Raw genomic sequence first — 27,692 nt, forward strand, 5'->3', positions numbered from 1 at the left:
AGCTGCTGTTTAATTCAGTCTGATTGTGTGTTTGTCAGACCCTGAAAAGGACTCAGAGTTGATGCTCGCTGGTCTGTTTTTTGCCAATATGCCCAAAGAACTAACTTAAATGATCATTTCAGCTGTACCTCGGTTGCTTTCCATGCACTGCATAATATCTAGAAAGGCATCCTGGATGTTGTTTTTGAGTATATAATATATCAGTTGGATGTCACTAAATTGATGGCACGGGTTTGTACAATAGAAATGGAAATTTCTGGCTTGTTTGGCTTGGCATAGGACGGGGGAGCTTTCATCTGCTTCTGCTGTGAGCAAGAGTTTGCACCAATTTGTACCAGTGCAAGAGAGAGCCATTTACCATACGCCTGTGTTGACATTGGCTGGTGTCGCAGAGCTTTACTAACATCAGGGTGCCATCAGGTGCAGAGTGCACTGGGCCAAATCCTGCAAGGAAAGGTGGTGCAGCGTCCTCCCTTAAGACTCGTACTCTGTGTCCTTTTCCTGTCAAGTCCACAGGAGGAAAATTTAGTTCTGTTGACCTTAATATAAACATTAAAATGCAATTAGAGACTATAATTTTGGCTCAGTGACGTACCTCTCTGAGCCAAATGAGGGAGCCGTAAATCTCATCTCTCGAGGTTGCTTAAGGTCAGGAATCCAGGCAGAGGGTCGCTGGGCGTTTTAGTGAAATAACAAGCTCACACTCACCTCATTAAGATGTAACTGCAGAGTTGTAAAGGCCCCACCATGCCATGATTTAAAAGCCTGGCCTCCCTGGAAAAAGGGATTGTTTATCTGTGTGGGACTTATTGGTTTCATTAAAAAAAAGAAGCAAAATTTAGGGTCATCCTGTCTTCGTGCTGTCTCCTTAGTCTTGTCAAAGAATAATGAATGGGGACGTGTGGAGCCAGAGCAGAAGAGTTTTGAGGTTTGGTCGGCCCTCCCTACCATATATCAAGTCAGGCTTCACCAGCGCTGTCATATTTGGCCACCCCTGCTCGCTCCCTCGTTTGATTATTTTCACGAATCCCATCTCAGGATTCTCGTGTCAGAAAGCAGGAGTGAGAAAGTGTGACAAAGAGCTCGAGAACATAGAAGAAGAACGAAGGGAGAAGAGGGAGAACGAGCGAGCGGAGGATACGCTCTCTGGTACCACGATGTGAAATCAAAGTTTAAGTTAACCTCTTGTGTAAATAAGCTGGTGGTGGAGTGTTTATTTTCTCCCTCGCAGCAACGAGAGGCTGGCTCCACTGGGACTCTGGGTCCCCCTCTCCCATCCGCATAACACAACACTGCTGCCCTCATATTCTCCGCCCCCACCCCCGCTCCCCACCCAAAAATCAGATAAAATAAAGTATACTTGGGCCAGATCAGCACTGGCTTGTTTTTTCTCACTTTAGAGTTTATGAGGACGAACCATCTTGTGTGGCCTCTAAACATAACACTCTTCCTCCTCCTCATCCTGCTCCTCGTCCTCCCTCTTCTCCCTCCTTCTCCCCCACCACTTCTCCGGGGGGGCTGCTGTTTATCATGTTGCTCTCTTCGCACTATGAGCTGCAAACAGGAGACAGGGAGAGACAGCACCTGGCTACAGGCCCAACTGGCTCTTATGCGTGCCCCGCTGAGCTCGGGCCTCCCTTCTTCTTTCAATACAATACACAACATGCTGCCATAAAACTAAATATAGGTCAGAGAGCATGCTGAGACTGTGCAGATGATGCTGAAAATAGGAGCTTTCAGTCACGCTCTGATACACGATTCGATCCTAAGTCGGCGTGTAGGAGGATTTTGTTACCAAATAAATTCTGGGCTGGACTGACAGGAACTCAAGAAAAAAGCTGAGAGTTTCTAAATTATTTATTTCATTGCTTGCTCTTGTTGCTGAACCTCTGATTTCCCTTATTGTTATATCATGCCTTTAATTCTCTTTCCCATGAAGTTGGAGGGCCTCCGTCAGCAGCTGCAGGAGGGAGAGGATGGACGTGTTAAAGGCCAAAGGGAGCTGATTGAGGCTCACAGAGAGCTTCAGGGCTGCGCACAGGAGCGAGACAAGCTACAAAAAGAAGCAGTGGACCTGAGACGGCTTTTGGGTGATGAGACCAGAGAGAAAGAGGCCATCCAGGCCTCCAACCAGGAGCTGAGAGCGTTCATCAAGAGAGCCGAGAGTGACAACAGCAGGTACAGCTGCCTCGCAAGGCGTGTTGCAGTAATCATACAATAACACTGGATGCTTTTGATATTTTCTGTTGTTAAACCTTCACTAGTTTGAGACGAGCGGTGGAGGAGAACGAGCAGAAAGTGGCCGTCTTAGAGGAGCAGAAGAGCTCGATGCAGCAAGAGGCAACGAATCTGCGGAGCAGCATGAGAGAGCTGGAGAAGGCTCGTCTGCAGGCGCGCAGAGAGCTGCAGGAGCTGCGCAGACAGGTAGAGGATTACTGAGGTCACCGCTTTCTCATCTGATTTGTTTAAAATAAAGAATTAGCTCTGAGAAGCTTGTGCTGTGTTAACATGATCAGATAAAGGTGCTTGAAGGCGAGAACAGCCGGCAGAAACAGGAACTGCGGGAGCTGCAGGCCCGGGTGTGTCAGGGGGAGCAGAAAGAGGAGGAGGCACGTGGCGAGGCGTTCACGCTCAGGCAGAGAGTGCTGGAGTGTGAGGCTGGCAGGGAAGCGGTGCTGAACGAGGTAGAAGGCCTCCGGGAGTCTGTTAACAACATGCTAGAGCAAACATTCAACCCTGGCAAACACACCTCACATGTCATACTCACACACAGACACCATGAACCAGGGCGACTGCAGCAGGGATGGGTCTGAACAACCTAAATGCTGCTCAGCAGCAAGTTATTAAATTATAAATAACTTTTTCAAGCTCTTCAGTCCCATAATTTCCCATTTCAGGTCTCTGAATTCCCACGACCCCCCAGAGCAGTTAGAATAAATGTGTGTCACATGTGTGTATTCTGCATGCCAAAATAAATGAATGATCATTATGATATATTAGAAGCCTGGTTAATGTTTCCCTTTTCAAACTAAATGCAACTATACATATAAACCAGTCTGTGACCTCAGCAAACCAGTTTAGCTGATGGCCGACGTATTCTCCGGTTTGATGTGAAGCAGGTCGCAGCAGCCGCGGAGCACGGAGGCATTTTAAAGAACCATCAAAAATAGATGAAAATAGAAGGAAAGATGTCAACAAAACTTTGAGTTTCTCCTAAATCTGAACATGTGGCACAGTGTTGCAGTAGTTAGGACTGACCTCACAGCAAGAAGGTCCTGGGTTTGAATCCACCGGCCGGCTGTCAGTAAGCACTTTTCCAAACTCTGGCTTTTATTGAATAATGGTGAAGAAAGCAGCAAAGGTTGTCACCATGGCCCCTGCAGGCTAACATGTTGCTGTCTGTGCTAATTTCCAGGGTAGAAAAATGGCACAGCTTGTGACCACAGTGCTGTGAAACAGTAATTGTTGCTCCTGGTTAAATCATGAATTAACCACATTTTTTGGAACGTTAAACAGAAGCTGTCTGACAAAGTGAAGCAGGCTCAAAGATGTCAGAAAGCAGCACATCATCCACGATCTAAAGAAGCAGCTGAGGAACACAGTCACTGACATCAATCAGTCTGAAAGGCTTTGGGACTGCAGAGAACCATGGTGAGAGCCGTTATCCACACATGGAGAAAACCTGGAGCAGTGGGAACCTTCTCAGGAGCGACCGGCTACCAAAATTACTCCAGGAGAACATCGAGGATTCATCCAGGAGGTCAGAGAAGAACCCAGAACAGCATCTAAAGAACTGCAGGCCTCACTTGGCTCAGCTAAGGTCAGAGTTCATGATTCAACAATCAGACAGAGGCTGGGCAAAAACGGCCTCCGTGGGAGAGCTGCGAGGAGAAAACCACTGCTGACCAACAAGAACACAAAGGCTCGTCTCACATCTGCCCACAAACATCTGGATGATCCCCGAGACTTCTGGGAAAATATTCTGTGGACTGATAAGAGAAGCTGAACTTTCTGGAAGGTTTGAGTCCCGTTTGAGTCTGCATGAACTAACAGAGGGTTTCATAAAGAGAACATCAGACCAACAGTCAGACATGGAGGTGGGAGTGTGATGGTCTGGGGCTGCTGTGCTGTCAGTGATGGAACCATGAACTCTGCTACCAGAAGATCCTGAAGGAGGACGGCTCTCCATGAGTTGAACTACAGCTATTAGTTATTATGTTTTTAATCACTGTTCATAACGCTGTTATTAAACCCAGATTCAGATTCTCATGCAGACAAAGACTAACATGCAGATCAGTGAGACTCTGCTTACAATGATATTTGTACGTGTTTGTGAAGTGCTGTTGCATACATCTTCATGTACTATATTATGTATTTGGTTGTGATTACTAAATAATTCATCAGTGAGTCGGTACTCATTCCAGAAATTAACTGGCAGCTCAGATGAACAAACAGTGTTCTTTGTACCATAACAAACTTTATTTATAAAGCACTTGGCGAGTATGTTGATCTGTGTCCTCAAATTGTAATTGATTACAAATTCAGTTGCAGTACTTGGTTTCTCACATTTATGAATTATCTACATTATGTAATGAACACATGAATAAGTAAATTCAGTTTCTCTGGGGGTGGTGGTTCTGTGCATTTCACAGGTTGCAGGTCTGCAGCGTCGTGTGATGGAGCTGGAGTCAGCGGAGGATCAGAGCCGAGAGCTGCTGCAGGAAAAAGAAGCTTTTCAGCAGCAGAGTGACCAGAGGCACAGAGAAACCACTGCCCAGCTGGAGGCAGCACTGGAGGATGCCAGGATGGAGATCAAGGAACTCTCCATGCAGGTCGGTGTGGGTAGAAACAAGGCCCAGGGCCTGGGAGAGCAGCTGGAAGCCAGCGATGCTAAATGCAGGGACCTGGAGCTCAAGCTGGCAGCGCTGTGTGCAGCTCTGCGCCGCACTGTTGGCATCAACCATTCGAGGCTTTCAGAAAAACCGGGGTCACGAAGACGGACTCCCTCTCCCTGGAGAGGCCACTTGCACATAAAAGGTATAATCATGCTCTTATAATAGGGCATCATGCTTCCACGTTTCTCTCTGAAAAGATGAATTAATGAGTGTGGTGTCTGCTCAGGAGGAGAGAGTGAGACCGTGTCTTATGGTGAAGACAAAGAGCTGGACATCCAATCAGTGCACACAGCCCTGCAGGAGTTCCAGCAGGAACTCAGGGATGCTCAGAGAGAAAGGGTAGATTTGAAAGTCTTGATTACTCATTATGAGTCCAGTGATACAAACGCTGATGTTATGGGTATGTTCACTTATATTGTTTCCTTTTCTTTCTTCAGGATGAAGCCAAGGCTCAGGTGGTCAGTCTAACTCAGCATGTGACTGAACTCAGAGGCAGTCAGGATAAGTCAGCCACCCAACTGCTGCAACTACAGAAGTCCCTGAAGCAATCAGAAGAGGGTAAAAACCCAGTAAACCCTACAATTATACAGAGACTATCAGTAGCATATTTTACATATATAACAGATTTGTTTCTTCTCTCAGGAAAACGAGAGATGGAAGAACATTTGCACCAGGCACACACTGCCCTTACCCTGCAGGAAGAAGCAGCACGTCGCACAGAGAGAGAGAAGAGAAGCCTTGAGGAGGAAATAGCTCAGCTCAGGACGAGTCTGCAAGCCGCTCAGGCTGAATCCAGGGCACTGCAGGTAAAGAGCAAATACATGTCGAGAGAAATCTTTACAGCATCGTCTTTGAGGTTGAGGAAATCATGTTCCCATTCCTCTACAGGACAAGTTGGAGATTGTTCAAGAGTTAGAAACCTGTTCAAATGCAGAACAGCGGAAACTGAGGAAATCTCTGGAGGCAGCAGAAAGCAGGGTGAGAAGTCTGGAGCTTTCTCAACGTGCCCTCGAAGGAGAGCTGCAGAGGGCCCAGCTGAGAGTGGCAGAGCTGGATGCTGAGGCGAGCGCGTTGCAGGAGAGGCTGACAGACATGAGGAGGAAGCTGGGTGAGAGTGAAGACCGGAGCGCAGCGCTGAGGGTTAGCGAGGAGAGGCTGACCGCATCACTGGCTCGAGGCGAACAGCACGAGAGCCAGCTGAGAGACAGGATTCACCAGATGTCAAACACCCTCAGTGACAGCAGGAGCAACACCGGAGCCCTGCAGGAGCAGATAACGCAGCTGCAGAGGGCTCTGACTGCCAGCGAGCAGGACCGCAGGCTGCTGCAGGTACAGGCTACCACCTGATGCACCTGATGCAAGGTTTTCAAAACCTGAGCAGTAAATTAGACACACAGCAATGTCCTGTTCATTAAAAAGGTGCCTAAATGGTTCACAACGAAGACACAAATATGGTTCAAAAGTGAAATTTAGTAGATGAGTAGATCTGCCTCATACAAAAATGAAGGAATTGTTACTTAAATGTTTCTGGACTTTGTTTTGGATTATTTGTCAAAAGGAACCCGAGTCGGTTTGTGTAATTATCAGATGGTTAGAAATATGAGAGCACAATAAAGCTTAATGAAGGAGGAAAACAGATAACTTTCTTGTTTGGATCAAACCATCAAACCACAGCTGACCACCGCTGCAGACGACCCACCCCATTAATAAAAGCTACCTGTCTTATGGCTTCAGCCAGACAGGGCACGTCAGCAGCTGGAAACCAAATGTCAAAGCAAACCAAAGAGAGCTGGATCTGAACCGGCGGCAGCGAGACTGCTGGGTATGATAGTGAGTGTGAGACGAAGGAGAGCTGTAAGCTAGCAGCCAAAAAAACCCAAACTGTAACTGGTGGATATGTCACATGACTTAACCTGGGCAAACTTTTTGGCTCTGGGGCCACACTGACTTTTTGAAATTTGACAGATGGGCCGGGCCAGCACCAGATGCATACATATCAAACATAAAAAAAAGGCATTACAGTGTTAATACTTACATTTGCTGTTAGAGGGAACAGTCTTGTTTTAGCCAGTGCATCGAAGTCTGGTGTTAGTTTTGTTGTAGCAATTCTCAGAATCCTCAACATCAGTCATAATTATGATGTGATTTGATTTGGGCAATTCTGTACCAATCTTTGATGGGCCGGATTAAAAAGACCAAGGGGCCGGGTGTGGCCCACGGGCCATAGTTTGCCCATCCCTGACTTAGAGGCTAATCTGCAGATATGAATTCAGGTGTGCTTTGAATGTTTGTCTTTCCTTTGGTGTGACTTGGTTTGTATTACACATCCCCACACGCTCACCCCCACCTGCAGCCTGAACGGTTGGTATAAGGCATCCCGGCTCTCATGGTGTTTACACCAAATTCTGAGCCCACCACCCAGAGGTTGCAGCAGAAATTGAGACTCATCAGACCAGGCAACGTTTTTTCAGTCTTCTGTTGTCCAATTTTGGTGAGCCTGTGTGAACTGAGCTTCCTGTTTTTAGCTGACAGGAGGGGCACTCTGTCGCTGTAGTTGATCTGCTTCAAGGTTGGATGCATTCAGAGATGCTCTTCTGCACACCTTGGCTGTAACCAGTGGTTATTTGTGTTACTGTTGCCTTCCTATCAGTTTGAAGCAGTCTGTAAATTCTCCTCTGACTGCTTTTTTGGGCTGTTCTCTGTAAACCCAGAGATGGCTGTGTGGGAAAATCCCAGCAGATCAGCAGTTTCTGAAGTACCTGTGTGGCACCAACAACCACACCACGTTCAGAGTCACTTAAATCACCTTTCTACCTCTCTCTGATGCTCACTTTGAACTTCAGCAGCTCGTGCTGACCATGTCTGTGTTCCTAATTGCACTGAGTTGCTGCCATTTGATTGGCTGATTAGATATTCATGTTAACAAGCAGTTGTACAGGTGTAACTAACACAGGGCCAGTGAGTGCATATCTAAATGTAAATTGTGTTTCTCATGCAGTTATGAGAATGTTTCTTTTTCCTCATGCTTGGGTGGCCCAGAGATGCAGTGGCAGGGTCACCTCACAGAAAGGAGGAGTCTGAATCTACTGGCTGTCTGAGGCCTTTGCAGAGGTGTTGTGGAGTACGAGAGGCATTTCACTTTTCAACCAAATGTATATCTGACTTCAAAAGTTGTTATTTTATAACTAAAATCAACATTTTTGTTGGGTGGAGTATGTCTTGATTTTGCACATTGCAACAAAAAGTGATAGAAAAATCTGTACTCCTGCCTGCAAAACACGTCTGAGGCAGAGGATGAAGGCAGGTGGGAAATATAAGGTGCTTTGATGAAAATGTGTGGTTCATGTATGTCAATGTGTGTGTGTGTGTGTGTGTGCGCCCATAGGAACGTCTGGATAAAACACGAGACGCCCTCTCAGAGAGTAAGAGGCTGAACCACACGCTCACAGAGCAGAGCCAGAACCTTCAAAGAGTCCAAGAGGACTCAGACTTTAAAGTTTCTGAGCTCGAGAAACATAACAGAACCCTGAAGGAGGTGAGTCACACTAGTAAAAGTGTAAGCAAATACACGTACAGAGGTCGAGACACTGTTTTGATGTGTGGTTGATTAACTGTGTCCCAGAGCCTGAAGCAACAGCAGGAGGCCGAACTGCAAACCTCCCAGCAGCTGCACGGAGAGAAGAAGGAACTCCAAGAAAAGGTCACCGGTCTCCAGAGCTCCTTGCAAAAGCTCCAGAGTGAGAAGGCAGGGATGGAGAAGGTGGTGGCACGCTTCAATAAAGACAAATCTGCACTTAGAAAAGCACTGGAGAAGGTGAGCTGGCTTACCTGCTGCACAGTCCTTTCAAATACAGTTATTCTCACCAGCTTTCTTTCCAAAATTCAAAAAGCATAATGAGGCTTTCATGTCTGTGTGTGAGTCCAAACCTGTGAGCAGCAGGTCAGCTAAGCACAGAGACTTTAAAGCTTCTATCACTGAGACTTGGGACAGACACAGGCTTTACTGTGTCTGTCAGCGTGCACCCATGTGGTGCCTTGTTGTATGTGCTCCGGGATTTTGGAAAGCACTTTGTACTTGCCTGTTGTTTTGGCTTGAAATGCTGTTGCTCTTCACTGCTCCTCAATTTTGCTCATTGCACCTTTAAACAGGGCATCACCAAAGGTGCACAAGTCGTGGTTATTTCTGAAAGCCACCATCCCTCCTGTAGCTCACACTTAACCCCAAAGCGACCCACTACTGTAGCAGCTAATATGGCTGAGGGGGTCATTTATGACCCATTATATTTTATACCGGAACACTTTTTATTGTGTTTCTCATACCTGTAGGGTTTCCTTTATCTATAACAGATATTCTAAAATGTTCTGTCATTCTGGCACCACCTTTCACTCTGATCTTTATACCATCCTGGTCTGGTGGATGATACTCGCCTCTGAAAGCTACCAACTGTTTATCCAAACAGAGAGCAGTACCAGGGAGATAGTATTTGGGTATCTGGGCAACAAACAGTTTCCAAATAAGCAGCAAGTTTGTCCGAGCTGTGGTTGTCAAATGAACAAAAAAAATGCACTTTGGAATATCTCTGACTCTTTCTGTTAGCCATGATTCATGGAAAAACTTTATAAAACACACACATATATATATATATATATATATATATATATATATATATATATATATATTTACAAAAATTCCACATTATCCTCGCCACACCAGTGGGTCAGATTTATGGTAAGAGACATTTTTATGATTAAAAATATCACAGCAGCACATGTAAATATACATCTGGGGTCACTTGAAGGTTAAAGTCAGTCAATCAAGTCTTTGCATACAGGAGAATACTTTCTGGTGCTAGCATGCAATATTTCCAAAATATTGTTCCTATATGAAACAAGATCAGCCTTTTTGCATATGTGACCTGTAGAACCTGTAAAACAACATAAAGCTGTGAGACTAAACAGAATGAAAAGCACTGATGCAGCAGTTATAAAGAGATTTATTTATTATGTTATACTTTTATGCAATAACTGAGAATGAATCCCGGTTTCAAAAAGCTGAAACGAAACAGTAAAAGTAGTGTTTTTTGTTTTTTTTTTAACCTGGACCCTAAAGTATTACTCTGCTTTTGGTCATTGGACCTAAAAGATATTTTTGCTGAATATGAGGTAAAATATCTGTAATATATGATGAAGCCAAACCACAATTGGCTTTAAATGTAATTAAAGACTGCAAATTCTACAACTGCTGGAAGCCTCTGTATGAACGCAGCCAGGTCTGAAGTAATGCACGTTTAGTGTTGGTCAGAAGACTCCTGGACCAAGTGAAGACATACAAGACACATAAAAATACTGAATACTGTTTATTATCCTGGAGTTTAGTCTTATTATTTCTTGAGTTTTCTGTTTTCTGTACAAAGTCATCCTGAACTGATGGAAATACGGAGGTGGACTGTGGGAACCGAGAGGCTCTGCTCGGCTTCTGCTACACCGATTACAGGAAGGCACGCGGGTGCAGAGCGATCATGGTAAAGTCGTTCACGTTATGTCACCCTCGTGCTGTTGTCAGGTGGAGATGGAGAGGTTGAAGAAGGAGGAGGAGGCAGTGTCTGCCGCCAGAGCGCGAGAGCAGCTGGAGCAGGCGGTGCGCAGCCTGGAGCGGCAGCTGGCTGCAAAACAGGACGAGGTGCAGACTCTGCAGGTGAGCGGCTCCAGGATTACGGCAGAGGACGGGGCGGGGCTGCACTGGCAGCCAGACTGTTTGGGACTGGACCCTGATATGAAGAAGATTTATTTAACCCTCAAAACAGCCCAGCAACTAAAATGATTGTTATATTTTCAACAGGAATACATTTTTAATGGCTCTGTTTGTGCTTCTCATACGATCCTGTTTCCTTCATCTGTGACGAAGGAAAATGTTCTAATTAATTATGACATATAAACCAAATCATTTCACCTGTCATCACTGCAGGTCGCTGTATTTAAGTGGCATTCAGTGGGTTCTGAATGCTCCAGCACTGCTAGAGACAGCATAAAACATGGACATAGCCAACTGAAGTCAACCATCGGCTAGTGAAGCTGGCCTTGAGTGTTTTCACCATCTTAGTGTTTTGAAAGTGAATGTGATGAGCGAAAGCTGGATCTGATGGTGAAACCACACATACCCTGGATGATCCTTCTTTCTGACTCTAATAATGACCATAATTTACAAAATGGACTTCATGTTTTATTCAGTATGATCTGAGACTGAGTCCATGAACTCCTCAGGAAGGTGTTTATGGAGTTCACAGAGTGAGGGAGTCCAAGGGCCTTTTCCATAGACTTCTGTATAACCGGACATCAGTCACAGGGGTCACCCCCTGGAGGCCATTAGAAAGAATGCGGGTTTAAGACGCTTCCGCGTTCTGCATCCTTTATCACACCTGAAAGCTTCGTCCATCTTTAATACTGTGTATTAAGCCTGCTTGTCACTTCCTGTGTGGAGACCCCTTTGAGGCTCTCTAAAGGGGTGTCCCCACAGGACGTTATGTGCTTTGTTCACAGTCATTCAATAAAGCCAGACTTTAGGAGAATATCGGTCTCACAGTGTCGACCTCTGTAAAGTTGGAGCCAATCTGAATGTTGGACAGTAATATGTGGGGCAGTCCCGCATAAAGCCGGGGTCACTCTGTCACAGCTAGATTTCACTCAGGGCGGCTTTGTCCATCTTTTCTATACAGACTATGACCATTACACCCATATGTAACACTGAGTGACACTAAACAAAAAACATTTCTTGCAGTGCCTGCAGACAGCTTCGCAGCACCTCTCATAAAGACATGTAGCAGAATCCAAAGGAAAGTTACTACACCATCACAGAGACCCCAAAAGCTTCAGAGAGCTATGCTTAAGGATGAGGAGGAGTTTTTGTGGAATCTTTTATTTCTCAAATGAATAACACACACATTTACCTTAATGTTGTTTGAATCAACACGTCTCTTTCTTCACTTACTGCAGTGGATTCAGAGTGCGATATCCTCTGTATATGTTCACCCTGATTTCAGCACATGCATGGATAATTTTTTTTAAAAAGCCATCACCAATTAGGCTCCAGTACAGGACCTTGGAAACACCCTGGTGCACCCTGGATCCAGATTTCAACCACATTTAGCTCAGTTTTGGATTCTTAAAGTCATTTCAGACTCACCTTCATTCAGAAGCACTCACATGATCTCCAACAGGCCTTTAATGACAGCAGACATTCAGCATTTCTGTCTAAGATGTAAAGTTTGAAACGCAGAATATTTTTACTGTAACTCACCAAAATTACAGGAAGTATCAGGAATGGTTGCATTTTTGTCCCTGTCAGTTTAGAGCTAAATAATTGGATCTAAAAATCAAATGTAACATCTGATTATTATCTATAAAGGAAAAATTTAAGTTGGGTAAATGATGACTCAGCAGACGCCACTAATTAAAATGACTCTCCTGTTTTTTTCTAAGGTAAATATCAGGGTCCAACATTCATTCATATTTCAGCTCCACAGGATTAAAATGAAGGCTCTGATCTTTGTTTTCTCGTTGTTGTGGTGAATCTCTGGATGTCCACGCTCAGAGTTGATTGAACTAACTCAGCTCAGCTTTTCTGGAGACACAGACGAAGAGCTTCCCACCCTCAAAGTTCTCTAGGTTAGTTAAAGCTGCTTTCTGGAACAGGATTCGCATGTTCAGCTGTGGCAGAGAGAGAAAGAGGCAGCTCATAATGACAGAAAACAAAAGACATTTGTAGCAGGAGACACCCCAGGAGGCACAAACAACACACAGCCTTTATCTTTCTCTCACTGTGTTTTCAGTCATATAAAGTTATCTGAACTGTCTTCAGGTCCATGTCTCCCAGATGGAGCACAGTCATGCACAGCGCCTCCTGGAGGTGACAGCCCGCCATCATCAGGAGCTGGATATGGAGACGGAGCGTCTGAGAGATACTCAGCTTCAAGCAGAGCAGGCTTTGGAGAGCAGGGAGAAGGCTCATCGGCAGAGGGTCAGATGCCTCGAGGATCAGGTACTTAAAATCTTCTTGTGGAGGTCTGTCTGTGGATGTCTGTGGAATTCTGCCTGTGGATGTCTGTCTGTGGATGTTTGTCTGAGGAATTCTGCCTGTGGATGTCTGTCTGTGGCTGTTTGCCTGTGGATGTCTGTGGATGTTTGTCTGTGGAATTCTGCCTGTGGAAGTTTGCCTGTAGATGTCTGTCTGTGGATGTCTGTTTGTGGAATTCTGCTTTTGGATGTCTGCCTGTGGATGTTTGCCTGTGGAGGTCTGTCTGTGGATATCTGCCTGTGGATGTTTGTCTGTGGATGTCTGTTTGTGGATGTCTGCCAGTGGATGTTTGTCTGTGGAGGTATGTCTGTAGATGGGTGCCTTTCGATGTCTGTCTGTGGAATTCTGCCTGTGGATGTCTGTCTGTGGATATCTGTCTGTGGGTGCTTGTCTGTGGATATCTGTGGATGTTTACTTGTGGAGGTCTGTCTGTGGATGCCTTTCTGTGGAATTCTGTCTGTGGGTGTTTGTCTGTGGATGCCGGTCTGTGGATGTTTACCTGTGGAGGTCTGTCTGTCTGTGAAATTCTGCCTATGGAGGTCTGTCTGCGGATGTTTACCTGTGGAAGTCTGTCTGTGGAGGTCTGTCTGTGGGTGCTTGTCTGTGGATGTCTGTGGATGTTTGCTTGTGGAGGTCTGTCTGTGGATGCCTTTCTGTGGAATTCTGTCTGTGGGTGTTTGTCTGTGGATGTTTACCTGTGGAGGTCCGCCTGTCTGTGAAATTCTGCCTGTGGAGGTCTATCTGCGGATAGAGACTGAGTCTGTCTGTGGATGTCTGTCTGTGTAATTCTGCCTGTGGATGTTTGTCTGTGGAGATCTGCCTGTGGATGTTTGTCTGAGAATGTTTGCCTGTGGATGTCAGTCTGTGGGTGTTTGCCTGTGAAGGTCTGTCTGTGGATGTTTGTCTGAGGAGGTCTTTCTGTGGATGTTTGCCTGTGGAGGTCTGTCTGTGGATATCTGTCTGTGGAATTCTGCCTGTGGATGTTTGTCTGTGGATGTCTGTCTGTGGAGGTCTGTTTGTGGAGGTTTACCTGTGGATGTCTGTCTGTGGAATTCTGCCTCTGGATGTCTGCCTGTGGATGTCTGTCTATGGATGTTTAGCTGTGGATGTTTGCCTGTGGAGGTCTGTCTGTGGATGTCTGAATGTGGATGTTTGCCTGTGGATTTCTGCCTGTGGATACCTGTCTGTGGATGTCTGTTTGTGGATGTTTGTCTGAGGAGGTCTTTCTGTGGATGTTTGCCTGTGGATGTCTGCCTCTGGATGTTTGCCTGTGGATGTCTGTTTGTGGATGTTTGTCTGAGGAGGTCTTTCTGTGGATGTTTGCCTGTGGATGTCTGCATCTGGATGTCTGCCTGTGGATTTCTGCCTCTGGATGTCTGCCTGTGGATGTTTGTCTGTGAATGTCTGTCTGTGGAATTCTGCCTGTGGATGTCTGACTGTGGATTTCTGCCTCTGGATGTCTGCCTCTGGATGTCTGCCTGTGGATGTTTGCCTGTGAATGTTTGTCTGTGGAGGTCTGTCTGTAGATGGGTGCCTGTGGGTGTCTTTCTGTGGATGTTTGTCTGAGGAATTCAGCCTGTGGATGCCTGTCTGTGGATTTCTGCCTGTGGATGTCTGTCTGTGGATTTCTGCCTGTGGATGTCTGTCTCTGGAATTCTTCCTTTGGATGTTTGCCTGTGGATGTCTGTCTGTGAATGTCTGCCTGTGGAGGTCTGCCTGTGGAGGTCTGCCTGTGGATGTTTGCCTGTGGATGTTTGTCTGTGGATGTCTGCCTATGGATGTTTGTCTGTGGAGGTCTGCCTCTGGATGTTTGTCTGTGAATGTCTGTCTTTGGATGTTTGTTTGTGGATGTCTGCCTGTGGATATCTGTCTGTGGATGCCTGTCTGTGGATGTCTGCCTATGGATGTTTGTCTGTGGATGTCTGTCTGTGGATGTCTGCCTCTGGATGTTTGTCTGTGAATGACTGTCTTTGGATGTTTGTCTGTGGATGCCTGTCTGGGGAATTCTGCCTGTCGATGTCTGCCTGTGGATTTCTGCCTGTGGATGTCTGTCTGTGGAATTCTTCCTCTGGATGTTTGCCTCTGGATGTTTGTCTGTGGATGTCTGTCTGTGAATGTCTGCCTGTGGATGTCTGTCTGTGGATGTCTGCCTGTGGATTTTTGCCTGTGGATGTTTGCCTGTGGAGGTCTGCCTGTGGAGGTCTGCCTGTGGAGGTCTGCCTGTGGATGTCTGTCTGTGGATGTCTGTCTGTGGATGTCTGCCTGTGGATGTTTGCCTGTGGATGTCTATCTGTGGAATTCTTCCTCTGGATGTTTGCCTGTGGATATCTGTCTGTGGATGCCTGTCTGTGGATGTCTGCCTATAGATGTTTGTCTGTGGATGTCTGCCTCTGGATGTCTGTCTGTGGATGTCTGCATCTGGATGTCTGCCTGTGGATTTCTGCCTCTGGATGTCTGCCTGTGGATGTTTGCCTGTGGATGTTTGTCTGTGGATGTCTGCCTATGGATGTTTGTCTGTGGAGGTCTGCCTCTGGATGTTTGTCTGTGAATGTCTGTCTTTGGATGTTTGTTTGTGGATGTCTGCCTGTGGATATCTGTCTGTGGATGCCTGTCTGTGGATGTCTGCCTATGGATGTTTGTCTGTGGATGTCTGTCTGTGGATGTCTGCCTCTGGATGTTTGTCTGTGAATGACTGTCTTTGGATGTTTGTCTGTGGATGCCTGTCTGGGGAATTCTGCCTGTCGATGTCTGCCTGTGGATTTCTGCCTGTGGATGTCTGTCTGTGGAATTCTTCCTCTGGATGTTTGCCTCTGGATGTTTGTCTGTGGATGTCTGTGAATGTCTGCCTGTGGAGGTCTGTCTGTGGATGTCTGCCTGTGGATTTTTGCCTGTGGATGTTTGCCTGTGGAGGTCTGCCTGTGGAGGTCTGCCTGTGGAGGTCTGCCTGTGGATGTTTGTCTGTGGAGGTCTGTCTGTGGATGTCTGCCTGTGGATGTTTGCCTGTGGATGTCTATCTGTGGAATTCTTCCTCTGGATGTTTGCCTGTGGATATCTGTCTGTGGATGCCTGTCTGTGGATGTCTGCCTATAGATGTTTGTCTGTGGATGTCTGCCTCTGGATGTCTGTCTGTGGATGTCTGCATCTGGATGTCTGCCTGTGGATTTCTGCCTCTGGATGTCTGCCTGTGGATGTTTGTCTGTGAATGTCTGTCTGTGGAATTCTGCCTGTGGATGTCTCACTGTGGATGTCTGCCTCTGGATGTCTGCCTGTGGATGTCTGCCTGTGGATGTTTGCCTGTGGAGGTCTGTCTGTAGATGGGTGCCTGTGGGTGTCTTTCTGTGGATGTTTGTCTGAGGAATTCAGCCTGTGGATGCCTGTCTGTGGATGCCTGTCTGTGGATGTCTGTCTGTGGATGTCTGTCTGTGGATGTCTGTCTGTGGATTTCTGCCTGTGGATGTCTGTCTGTGGAATTCTTCCTCTGGATGTTTGCCTCTGGATGTTTGTCTGTGGATGTCTGTCTGTGAATGTCTGCCTGTGGAGGTCTGTCTGTGGATGTCTGCCTGTGGATTTTTGCCTGTGGATGTTTGCCTGTGGAGGTCTGCCTGTGGAGGTCTGCCTGTGGATGTTTGTCTGTGGAGGTCTGTCTGTGGAGGTCTGTTTGTGGAGGTTTACCTGTGGATGTCTGTCTGTGGAATTCTGCCTCTGGATGTCTGCCTGTGGATGTCTGTCTATGGATGTTTAGCTGTGGATGTTTGCCTGTGGAGGTCTGTCTGTGGATGTCTGAATGTGGATGTTTGCCTGTGGAATTCTGCCTGTGGATACCTGTCTGTGGATGTCTGTTTGTGGATGTTTGTCTGAGGAGGTCTTTCTGTGGATGTTTGCCTGTGGATGTTTGCCTGTGGATGTCTGTTTGTGGATGTTTGTCTGAGGAGGTCTTTCTGTGGATGCTTGCCTGTGGATGTCTGCATCTGGATGTCTGCCTGTGGATTTCTGCCTCTGGATGTCTGCCTGTGGATGTTTGTCTGTGAATGTCTGTCTGTGGAATTCTGCCTGTGGATGTCTCACTGTGGATTTCTGCCTCTGGATGTCTGCCTCTGGATGTCTGCCTGTGGATGTTTGCCTGTGAATGTTTGTCTGTGGAGGTCTGTCTGTAGATGGGTGCCTGTGGGTGTCTTTCTGTGGATGTCTGTCTGTGGATGTCTGTCTGTGGATGTCTGTCTGTGGATGTCTGTCTGTGGATGCCTGTCTGTGGATGTCTGTCTGTGGATTTCTGCCTGTGGATGTCTGTCTCTGGAATTCTTCCTCTGGATGTTTGCCTGTGGATGTCTGTCTGTGAATGTCTGCCTGTGGAGGTCTGCCTGTGGATGTCTGCCTGTGGATGTTTGTCTGTGGATGTCTGTCTGTGGATGTCTGCCTATGGATGTTTGTCTGTGGATGTCTGCCTCTGGATGTTTGTCTGTGTATGTCTGTCTTTGGATGTTTGTTTGTGGATGTCTGCCTGTGGATATCTGTCTGTGGATGCCTGTCTGTGGATGTCTGCCTATGGATGTTTGTCTGTGGATGTCTGCCTCTGGATGTTTGTCTGTGAATGACTGTCTTTGGATGTTTGTCTGTGGATGCCTGTCTGGGGAATTCTGCCTGTCGATGTCTGCATGTGGATTTCTGCCTGTGGATGTCTGTCTGTGGAATTCTTCCTCTGGATGTCTGTCTGTGGATGTCTGTCTGTGGATGCCTGTCTTTGGATGTCTGTCTGTGGATTTCTGCCTGTGGATGTCTGTCTCTGGAATTCTTCCTGTCGATGTCTGCCTGTGGATTTCTGCCTCTGGATGTCTGTCTGTGGAATTCTTCCTCTGGATGTTTGCCTCTGGATGTTTGTCTGTGGATGTCTGTCTGTGAATGTCTGCCTGTGGAGGTCTGCCTGTGGAGGTCTGCCTGTGGAGGTCTGCCTGTGGATGTTTGTCTGTGGAGGTCTGTCTGTGGATGTCTGCCTGTGGATGTTTGCCTGTGGATGTCTGTCTGTGGAATTCTTCCTCTGGATGTTTGCCTGTGGATATCTGTCTGTGGATGCCTGTCTGTGGATGTCTGCCTATAGATGTCTGTCTGTGGATGTCTGCCTGTGGATGTCTGCCTGTGGATTTCTGCCTCTGGATGTCTGCCTGTGGATGTTTGTCTGTGAATGTCTGTCTGTGGAATTCTGCCTGTGGATGTCTCACTGTGGATGTCTGCCTCTGGATTTCTGCCTGTGGATGTCTGCCTATAGATGTTTGTCTGTGGATGTCTGCATCTGGATGTCTGCCTGTGGATTTCTGCCTCTGGATGTCTGCCTGTGGATGTTTGTCTGTGAATGTCTGTCTGTGGAATTCTGCCTGTGGATGTCTCACTGTGGATGTCTGCCTCTGGATTTCTGCCTGTGGATGTCTGCCTGTGGATGTTTGCCTGTGGAGGTCTGTCTGTAGATGGGTGCCTGTGGGTGTCTTTCTGTGGATGTTTGTCTGAGGAATTCAGCCTGTGGATGTCTGTCTGTGGATGCCTGTCTGTGGATGTCTGTCTGTGGATTTCTGCCTGTGGATGTCTGTCTCTGGAATTCTTCCTCTGGATGTTTGCCTGTGGATGTCTGTCTGTGAATGTCTGCCTGTGGAGGTCTGCCTGTGGATGTTTGCCTGTGGATGTTTGTCTGTGGATGTCTGTCTGTGGATGTCTGCCTATGGATGTTTGTCTGTGGATGTCTGCCTCTGGATGTTTGTCTGTGAATGTCTGTCTTTGGATGTTTGTTTGTGGATGTCTGCCTGTGGATATCTGTCTGTGGATGCCTGTCTGTGGATGTCTGCCTATGGATGTTTGTCTGTGGATGTCTGTCTGTGGATGTCTGCCTCTGGATGTTTGTCTGTGAATGACTGTCTTTGGATGTTTGTCTGTGGATGCCTGTCTGGGGAATTCTGCCTGTCGATGTCTGCATGTGGATTTCTGCCTGTGGATGTCTGTCTGTGGAATTCTTCCTCTGGATGTTTGCCTCTGGATGTTTGTCTGTGGATGTCTGTCTGTGAATGTCTGCCTGTGGAGGTCTGTCTGTGGATGTCTGCCTGTGGATTTTTGCCTGTGGATGTTTGTCTGTGGAGGTCTGCCTGTGGAGGTCTGCCTGTGGAGGTCTGCCTGTGGATGTTTGTCTGTGGAGGTCTGTCTGTGAATGTCTGCCTGTGGATGTTTGCCTGTGGATTTCTATCTGTGGAATTCTTCCTCTGGATGTTTGCCTGTGGATATCTGTCTGTGGATGACTGTCTGTGGATGTCTGCCTATAGATGTTTGTCTGTGGATGTCTGTCTGTGGATGTCTGTCTGGGGAATTCTGCCTGTCGATGTCTGCCTGTGGATTTCTGCCTGTGGATGTCTGTCTGTGGAATTCTTCCTCTGGATGTTTGTCTGTGAATGTCTGTCTGTGGATTTTTGCCTGTGAATGTCTTTCTGTGCAATTCTGCCTGTGGATGTCTGTCTGTGGATGTCTGCCTCTGGATGTCTGCCTCTGGATATTTGCCTGTGGATGTCTGTCTGTGGATGTCTGTCTCTGGAATTCTCCCTGTGTATGTCTGCCTTTGGATTGTCTGTGGAATTCTGCCTGTCGATGTTTGTCTGTGGATGTCTGCTTCTGGATGTTTGTCTGTGAATGTCTGTTTTTGGATGTTTGTCTGTGGATGTCTGTCTGTGGATGTCTGCCTGTGGATTTCTGCCTGTGGATGTCTGTCTGTGGAGTTCTTCCTCTGGATGTCTGTCTGTGGATGTCTGTCTGTGGATGTCTTTCTGTGCATTTCTGCCTGTGGATGTCTGCCTGTGGATGTTTGTCTGTGGATGTCTGCCTGTGGATGTTTGTCTGTGGATGTTTGCCTGTGGATGTCTGTCTGTGGATGTCTGCCTCTGGATGTCTGCCTCTGGATGTCTGCCTGTGGTTGTCTGTCTGTGGAATTCTGTCTGTGGATGTTTGCCTGTGGATGTCTGTCTGTGGAATTCTGCCTGTGGATGTCTGCCTGTGGATTTCTGCCTGTGGATGTCTGCCTCTGGATTTTTGCCTGTGGATGTCTGCCTGTGGAGGTCTGTCTTTGGATGTCTGCCTATGGATGTTTGCCTGTGGATGTTTGTCTGCCTATGGATGTTTGCCTGTGGATGTTTGCCTGTGGAGGTCTGTCTGTAGATGGGTGCCTGTGGAGGTCTTTCTGTGGATGTTTGTCTGAGGAATTCTGCCTGTGGATATCTGTCTGTGGATGCCTGTCTGTGGATGTCTGCCTATGGATGTCTGTTTGTGGTTGTCTGTCTGTGGAATTCTGCCTGTCGATGTTTGTCTGTGGATATCTGTCTGTGAATGTCTGTGGATGTCTGTCTGTGGATTTCTACCTGTGGATGTCTGTCTGTGGAATTCTTCCTCTGGATGTTTGTCTGTGGATGTCTGTCTGTGAATGTCTGTCTGTGGATTTTTGCCTGTGGATGTCTGTCTGTGGATGTCTGCCTCTGTACTGTATGTCTGCCTGTGGATGTCTGTCTGTGGAATTCTCCCTGTGTATGTCTGCCTTTGGATTGTCTGTGGAATTCTGCCTGTCGATGTTTGTCTGTGGATGTCTGCTTCTGGATGTTTGTCTGTGAATGTCTGTTTTTGGATGTTTGTCTGTGGATGTCTGTCTGTGGATGTCTGTCTGTGGATGTCTGCCTGTGGATTTCTGCCTGTGGATGTCTGTCTGTGGAATTCTTCCTCTGGATGTTTGTCTGTGGATGTCTGTCTGTGGATGTCTTTCTGTGCAATTCTGCCTGTCGACGTTTGTCTGTCGATTTCTGCCTCTGGATGTCTGCCTGTGGATGTTTGTCTGTGAATGTCTGTCTGTGGAATTCTGTCTGTGGATGTTTGCCTGTGGATGTCTGTCTGTGGAATTCTGCCTGTGGATGTCTGTCTGTGGAATTCTTCCTCTGGATGTTTGCCTCTGGATGTTTGTCTGTGAATGTCTGTCTGTGGATGTTTGCCTGTGAATGTCTTTCTGTGCAATTCTGCCTGTCGATGTTTGTCTGTGGATGTCTGCCTCTGGATGTCTGCCTCTGGATATTTGCCTGTGGATGTCTGCCTGTGGATGTCTGTCTGTGGAATTCTCCCTGTGTATGTCTGCCTTTGGATTGTCTGTGGAATTCTGCCTGTCGATGTTTGTCTGTGGATGTCTGCTTCTGGATGTTTGTCTGTGAATGTCTGTCTTTGGATGTTTGTCTGTGGATGTCTGTCTGTGGATGTCTGCCTGTGGATTTCTGCCTGTGGATGTCTGTCTGTGGAATTCTTCCTCTGGATGTTTGTCTGTGGATGTCTGTCTGTGCAATTCTGCCTGTGGATGTCTGTCTGTCGATTTCTGCCTCTGGATGTCTGCCTGTGGATGTTTGTCTGTGGATGTTTGCCTGTGGATGTCTGTCTGTGGATGTCTGCCTCTGGATGTCTGCCTGTGGTTGTCTGTCTGTGGAATTCTGTCTGTGGATGTTTGCCTGTGGATGTCTGTCTGTGGAATTCTGCCTGTGGATGTCTGCCTGTGGATTTCTGCCTGTGGATTTCTGCCTCTGGATTTTTGCCTGTGGATGTCTGCCTGTGGATGTCTGTCTGTGGATGTCTGCCTATGGATGTTTGCCTTTGGATGTTTGTCTGCCTATGGATGTTTGCCTGTGGATGTTTGCCTGTGGAGGTCTGTCTGTAGATGGGTGCCTGTGGAGGTCTTTCTGTGGATGTTTGTCTGAGGAATTCTGCCTGTGGATATCTGTCTGTGGATGTCTGTCTGTGGATTTCTACCTGTGGATGTCTGTCTGTGGAATTCTTCCTCTGGATGTTTGTCTGTGAATGTCTGTCTGTGGATTTTTGCCTGTGGATGTCTGCCTCTGTACTGTATGTCTGCCTGTGGATGTCTGTCTGTGGAATTCTCCCTGTGGATGTCTGCCTTTGGATTTCTACCTGTGGATGTCTATCTGTGGATGTCTGCCTCTGGATGTCTGTCTGTGGATGTCTGCCTCTGGATGTCTGCCTGTGGTTGTCTGTCTGTGGAATTCTGTCTGTGGATGTTTGCCTGTGGATGTCTGTCTGTGGAATTCTGCCTGTGGATGTCTGCCTGTGGATGTTTGCCTGTGGATGTTTGCCTGTGGATTTCTGTCTATGATTTTGTGTGATGACATGTTTTTTTTTCCTTTTCTTTGTTTCTTTTATAGGTGCTGGCACTGAAAGAGCACCTGGATCAGGAGACAAGAAGACGGCAGGCCTATTTCAATCAGATGCTTCAGCCTGGCGTGTAGGCAGAGTGAGAGCGAGCTCCTCTGCCTCCTCTGGCAGCTTGATGTTTGAAGCTGCATCTCCATTTGGACGCACACGCGGACAAACACACTCCTGCGCTGGCTCCCACCTTGCACATGTGCACACAGGATTACATTAATCCAAAGGAAAACTCAACAACAACAAACAAAGAGCGTTTTGTTTATAAGTGAATGGATGTGCCAAATTGTTTTAAGGATTTCCTCTGACTCACCACAGTTGGCATTTCTAAGCCTGCTCATGCTGTGTCATTTTTTAAGGTTTTCTTGATTTGTTTTCTTCCACTCTTAATTTTTTAGAAACTAATCTGTCATATTGGTCATGTGAATCCTTATAAGAATATATACTAGTACAGATCCAAATATGTTGAATAATCAGTGGCAGGTTTTAAATGATTTTCCTTATAATGTCAAAAAGACTAAATGAATGTTGTCATGTGTGGTGTGTTTGACTTAATAAAAAGTTTTGCTTGTTTTCAGTAAACTTGAGCACAGTTATCCAGTTTGGCTGGTCTTCTCTTTCACACCGTCTGACTTTTGCTCCATTAAAGCTTTTGTGATTTAGAGTTTAGTGTTTTGAGAGGATGACCTTTGATCTCTGTAGCCAGTGTTTTCTGTCAAAGACAGGCGCACACTCCTCTTTCTTCTCTAAAGGTTTCACTGCTACCTCTCCTGTAATCATCCACAGCCCTGAAACACAACAGACATCAGCAACCCTTTCCATTTTCTTCCATTTAAATTCATATCTTAGTTGCAGTTTATTTTCCCAGCAGTTCACACGCATGTCCTCTCGCTGTGTCACATAGCAGGAGTTTCACTGAGAGGGGAAAATCCTGTCAGAGTTTCTTTAAAGCAGCCCTTTGATTATCATAGATCCGCCCAGTGGTTATCCAGTTACCGGCTTCTCTCGAACTATTGGCTGGAAGGAGCTAATTATGCAAGGTAGTGAATCCCTGTGGGGGAGGTGGGGCCAAAGCTGAAAGAACTCCTTTGGCAAGCAAGAATAGAGCTTTTATTGAGGATATTTCTAAGCTGACCATCAGGGACCAAATCACTGGATTGTTTAAAAAAAAAAAAAAAAAAATCTCAGCTGAATCAGGTTGCTCCCCCTCTTTCATTCCTTTGCCTCGTTTCAGTGAGACGGACTGTAGCTCATGCAGTGCCCAGCAGCAAGCAGAATGCAAGGAATCTGCAGTATTCCCCTGTCTCACACAAGGAGCCCAGTTCACTGAAGGACGAGTGAGGAGAACCAGTCAGAGGAGGATTCAGAGGGGGGAACCTGCGGTCTTGTTCTGCTCTGCTCTTGTTGCCTCAGGTGTACGTGCTCCTCCCTCCCCTCCGCAGTGCCTGCTGTCAGCTCCATCCCTGGGTGGCTGAGGCCATGGTGCTGGTGGTGCGAGCCCTGCTGCCCTACTTCTGCACCCTCTTCTTCCTGACCCTGCTGCCCGGGGTGGAACCTGCCGTGCCCCTGGAGGACTTCTACCCCTTTGGTCGGGACAAGGGGGACTCCCAGACCATCGCTCAGGATGACGGTGGCTCCGGGCTCCTGGAGATATCTGTCGCATTCCCCTTTTTTGGAGACAGGCACGCCGGACTCTATGTGAGTATAGAAGAGTGTGTTTCTGCTGATGTGTGTGTGGTAATGTGTTTATAAGTCACTGAGTATGAGTGTGCATGCACTTGGCAGTTGGCAATTGGATCTGACATGATGTGGATTGTATAAGAACCTCAGGGAGCTGAGATTTGGCACACAGCCAAATACTACATTGCAGTACCCTTAGAGAGTTTGTATACGCTCATGTAGAATATCGCGTTTTTCCCTCACGGGTGTTATCATAATCCTCTGTGACTTTCTCTTCTCTTTACATCTGCCCCTTTCTGCACTCTGAGGTCTCTCAAGTGCACAGAGGCAGAGCGAGAGGCACAGTATTTGCAGAACAGTGGTAACTCCTGTTATAATAAATCTGCAAAGAGCTGTTAAAGGAAGTGACAGTTTGTGTTCTTACTGTCGCCGCAGCATCTGTGAGTGGTTCTCTTTTCAGAAGGAGCGAGAGCGGAAGGAAAATATGCACAGAGAGGGAGAAACAGCACTCGTGGGAGGAAGCCCAACGGTTTGACAAGGATTTTCGCACACCACAACGAAACAGCCTTTGATCTGCCTTTGTCATGTATTGGGTTCGGTTCCAGCGCATGGAAAGGCAGAACTCCCTTAAATCAACACCACCTGTTGTGGTAAGGCATCTGCGTTTGAGCTTCATATCTGCCCTTCCTCCCTGCTCAAACACGGGGCGAGGGAGGCTGAGGAACCATGGCAACAATGGGCAAGGTCAGAGGTTGTTTTTCTAATCTGAGCGTTTACGCCACGAGCGCTGAGGTCAGTCTCCTCTTGTGGAAAAATGTAAAACTCTCCTGCATCTAAACTCAGTGTAAAGACAGTGACATAATGTTTACAAGTACAGCTGCTGGCACTTCTCCTTTAATAATACTGATACTCCGCAGTCACATCGGACGAGATAAGACATGTTTCTGTTCGCTTGACTTGTTGATCTCAGACTGAATTATCATCTGATAGTGATAACAATCTAAATCTAAAAAATGTGCTGCCTTGGTGGTGATGTGATACCCCATGGCTCTCACTTTGCATCTCATTCTGAGGTGACAGAAAGCAAAACAAATTCTGGAAGCCACCTGAAATTAGAGTCACGCTTGTTTTAAAAACTTCACCTGAATCCATTTAACATGTGCTGCAAAGCAGGCGGGCCACAGGGCAATATCTGCCACCAGAGAGCTGCTCTGAACAGGTCATATTTCAGGGCGCACTAAAGAGGTAAATTTGTATGAATAATTTCTCCCAGAAGCCTCTGGGCTAAATGGAAGCTGCAGCATCAAACTGGTTTTAGATGGCTTGCGGGTGCTGTCACGCTTCATTATCATAACTGACTCTGTTCAGCGGTAAACATGCCTCGGAGTGCCTTTCTGAAGCAGGACGTCTTCTTTCCAGCAGATTTGGATTTAAGGACGGCCACAGCCATGCAGCACTTGTTTACAGATACTTTTAATGTCATCTAAAGATACTGACTTGGTGCCACTCCAGGCCCATTTCTGCCTTGTAACCAGGCTGCCCCTCTGTTACGGGTTGTCAGGGACTTTGCTCATGTTTCTCTCCTCCTCCTGCGGGTCCTCCCTCCTCTCCTCCCACGCCTCAGATAACATGCCGGGGGTCTTCCCCCTGGAACTGTCCAGCTGCTTTATCTGAGCAATGACCAATCACTTTAACAGAACACAGATGTATCTGCAAAGCATCTTAGAGGGCAGCTAAACAATGCGTTTCATGGATTAACTACTCTTACGGATGACCAGCATAAAGACTGTGAAGGAGGACATCCAAGGTCAGAGAGGGAAGAACACACGTTTAAAAGCAGATGTGAGAATACATGGTCATGATCAAAGGGAGTTACTGTAGAGAGAAGCTCTCATGGACAGTGGAAAAGTCCCAAGCCTTTCCGTGGAATAACTTGGCTGTCACTGGAAATAAATACATGTAAATAACATTTCAGTACATTTAAAAGCTTCCACTGAGAGCGTTCCACAGCATATCTGCATTTTTACAGATTACACATCTGCTAGTGCTCATCTGGCTCTCTGAAGAGCGCCAACACTGTGTGCAGTTTCATTCACTCAGTTTCACTCACCACCGTGTATGGCCCAAAGATGTGTGTGTAGAGTTTTATTCTTTGTACTCTGCATGGGTGCATTTTACATGCACGTGTAGGATGAGAGATGTGAGCTATATTAGAAGCAGTTCATCCACCAATGGAAAAGATTTTTCTGCACAAAAAATCTTTTAAAGAACAGTGTGACATTTAGGAATGCACGTCTTTGTTGCAGAGTTAGAGGAGGACATTCATACTAGTTACTCACAATGGACATACTTGAGCTACAGCAAAGCAAGGGGTATTTATTTACTCAAAGTCATGCATGACCCAAAAATGAATGAAATTCCCCACTAGTCATGGGTGTGTGCAGGAATGTCAGCTGTAGTTTTTCATGCAGTGTTAATCAGTTTCAGCTTATGAGTAAAAATTTATGTTAGTTTTGTTGATGGGAGGACTCAAGCATCTTGTATTTGCTTAGGTGATTAGTTCCGAGACTCAGGACTTTTATCCATGATGACTGAGCAGTGCACGCGCTCTTGCACGTGCACAACACAAAGGTCAAGTGTGTGGTGGCGACTGCCTGATGAATGCCTGACCTGGGTGTTCACAGAAGTCTGGATAAAACAATACAGTTCTGTATGTATGAAGAGAAATGTAGGCTTTATATACAAAGCAGTGCACTCAACTCCAAATCTTAAACGTGTCAGGTGCCCAGCCTTAACAAATATGAAAACAAATACTGGCACTCACTGATAAGTACTCTTCTTAATATTGATTGTTGGAGAAACAAACACATTATCAGGAGAGCAGCTGCAGTGATGCAGACGCTGCAATGCTCGAGGTGAAGAGAAAACTGAATCTTTTGATTTACCGGTGGATCTACATCCCCACCCTCACCTGTGGTCACGAGCTTCAGGTAGTTTACAAAAGAACGAAATCGCAGATACAAGCAGTGGAAATGAGCTTCCTCTGAAGAGTGGCTGGCCTCTCCCTTAGAGATAGGGTGAAGAGTGCAGTCATCTGAGAGGGGCTCAGAGTAGAGCCGCTGCTCCTCCATATCGAAAGGAGCCACTTGAGGTGGTTCGGGCATCTGGCTAGGATGCCTCCTGGGCACCTCTTGGGTGAAGTGTTCCAGGCATGTGCTATCGGGAGGAGGCCCCGGGGCAGACCCAGGACATGCCGGAGAGATTATACCTTTTGGCTGGCCTGGGAACAGGAGGAGCTGGAGGAGGTGGCTGGGGAGAGAGAGGTCTGGGTATCTCTGCTTAGGCTGATGCCCCCGCAACCGGACAGAGGATGGATGGATGGATGGCAATAAAAAAGAATCTACTACATGCACATAAAACCAGGTGAGATCCAATCAGCATAGAGGACATTCAAGTTCATGAAAACGTCCCAAATGTCTTGGTCTGCTGAAGCATTAAGAGTTCCTTTCACTGGAACTAAGGGGCCGAGCCCAACTCCTGAAGAGCACCCCCACACCATAACCCCCCCCACCACCACCACCACCACCATATGTTACACTTAGCACAATGCAGTCAGACAGGTACCAAACCCAGACTCCTCCCTCAGATTGGCAGATGGAGAAGTGTGATTCATCCCTCCAGAGAACACGTCTCCACTGCTCTAGAGTCCAGTGGCGGCGTGCTTTACACCATCCAACACTTTGCATTGAGCTTGGTGATGGAAGGCTTGGATGCAGCTGCCATGGAAACCCATTCATGAAGCTCTCGCTGTTCTTGAGCTGATCTGAAGGCCACATGAA

General features: G+C 46.9%; 2 protein-coding genes across 3 annotated transcripts in view; both read left to right on the forward strand.

Moving 5' to 3' along the window:
- Window positions 1–22,648, forward strand: part of crocc2 (ciliary rootlet coiled-coil, rootletin family member 2) — a 52,848-nt gene extending 30,200 nt beyond the window's left edge. Inside the window, exons 24-36 of the mRNA XM_030727903.1 lie at window positions 1,940–2,178; window positions 2,265–2,424; window positions 2,517–2,684; window positions 4,653–5,037; window positions 5,122–5,234; window positions 5,333–5,453; window positions 5,538–5,701; window positions 5,784–6,224; window positions 8,281–8,430; window positions 8,518–8,709; window positions 10,459–10,590; window positions 12,751–12,930; window positions 22,173–22,648. Of these exons, the coding sequence (XP_030583763.1) occupies window positions 1,940–2,178; window positions 2,265–2,424; window positions 2,517–2,684; window positions 4,653–5,037; window positions 5,122–5,234; window positions 5,333–5,453; window positions 5,538–5,701; window positions 5,784–6,224; window positions 8,281–8,430; window positions 8,518–8,709; window positions 10,459–10,590; window positions 12,751–12,930; window positions 22,173–22,256 (2,529 nt within the window). The 3' untranslated portion in view covers window positions 22,257–22,648. The remainder of the gene's footprint in view (window positions 1–1,939; window positions 2,179–2,264; window positions 2,425–2,516; window positions 2,685–4,652; window positions 5,038–5,121; window positions 5,235–5,332; window positions 5,454–5,537; window positions 5,702–5,783; window positions 6,225–8,280; window positions 8,431–8,517; window positions 8,710–10,458; window positions 10,591–12,750; window positions 12,931–22,172) is intronic.
- Window positions 22,649–23,412: 764 nt separating this feature from the next.
- The window catches only part of sned1 (sushi, nidogen and EGF-like domains 1), a 39,985-nt gene continuing 35,705 nt past the window's right edge, over window positions 23,413–27,692 (forward strand). For both annotated transcript variants that reach the window (XM_030727330.1, XM_030727331.1), the window contains exon 1: window positions 23,413–23,871. In XM_030727330.1, the coding sequence (XP_030583190.1) occupies window positions 23,653–23,871 (219 nt within the window). In that variant the 5' untranslated portion in view covers window positions 23,413–23,652. The remainder of the gene's footprint in view (window positions 23,872–27,692) is intronic.

Source organism: Archocentrus centrarchus, chromosome 4 (genome assembly GCF_007364275.1).
Source record: "Archocentrus centrarchus isolate MPI-CPG fArcCen1 chromosome 4, fArcCen1, whole genome shotgun sequence".
NCBI classification, from domain to species: Eukaryota; Metazoa; Chordata; class Actinopteri; order Cichliformes; family Cichlidae; genus Archocentrus; species Archocentrus centrarchus.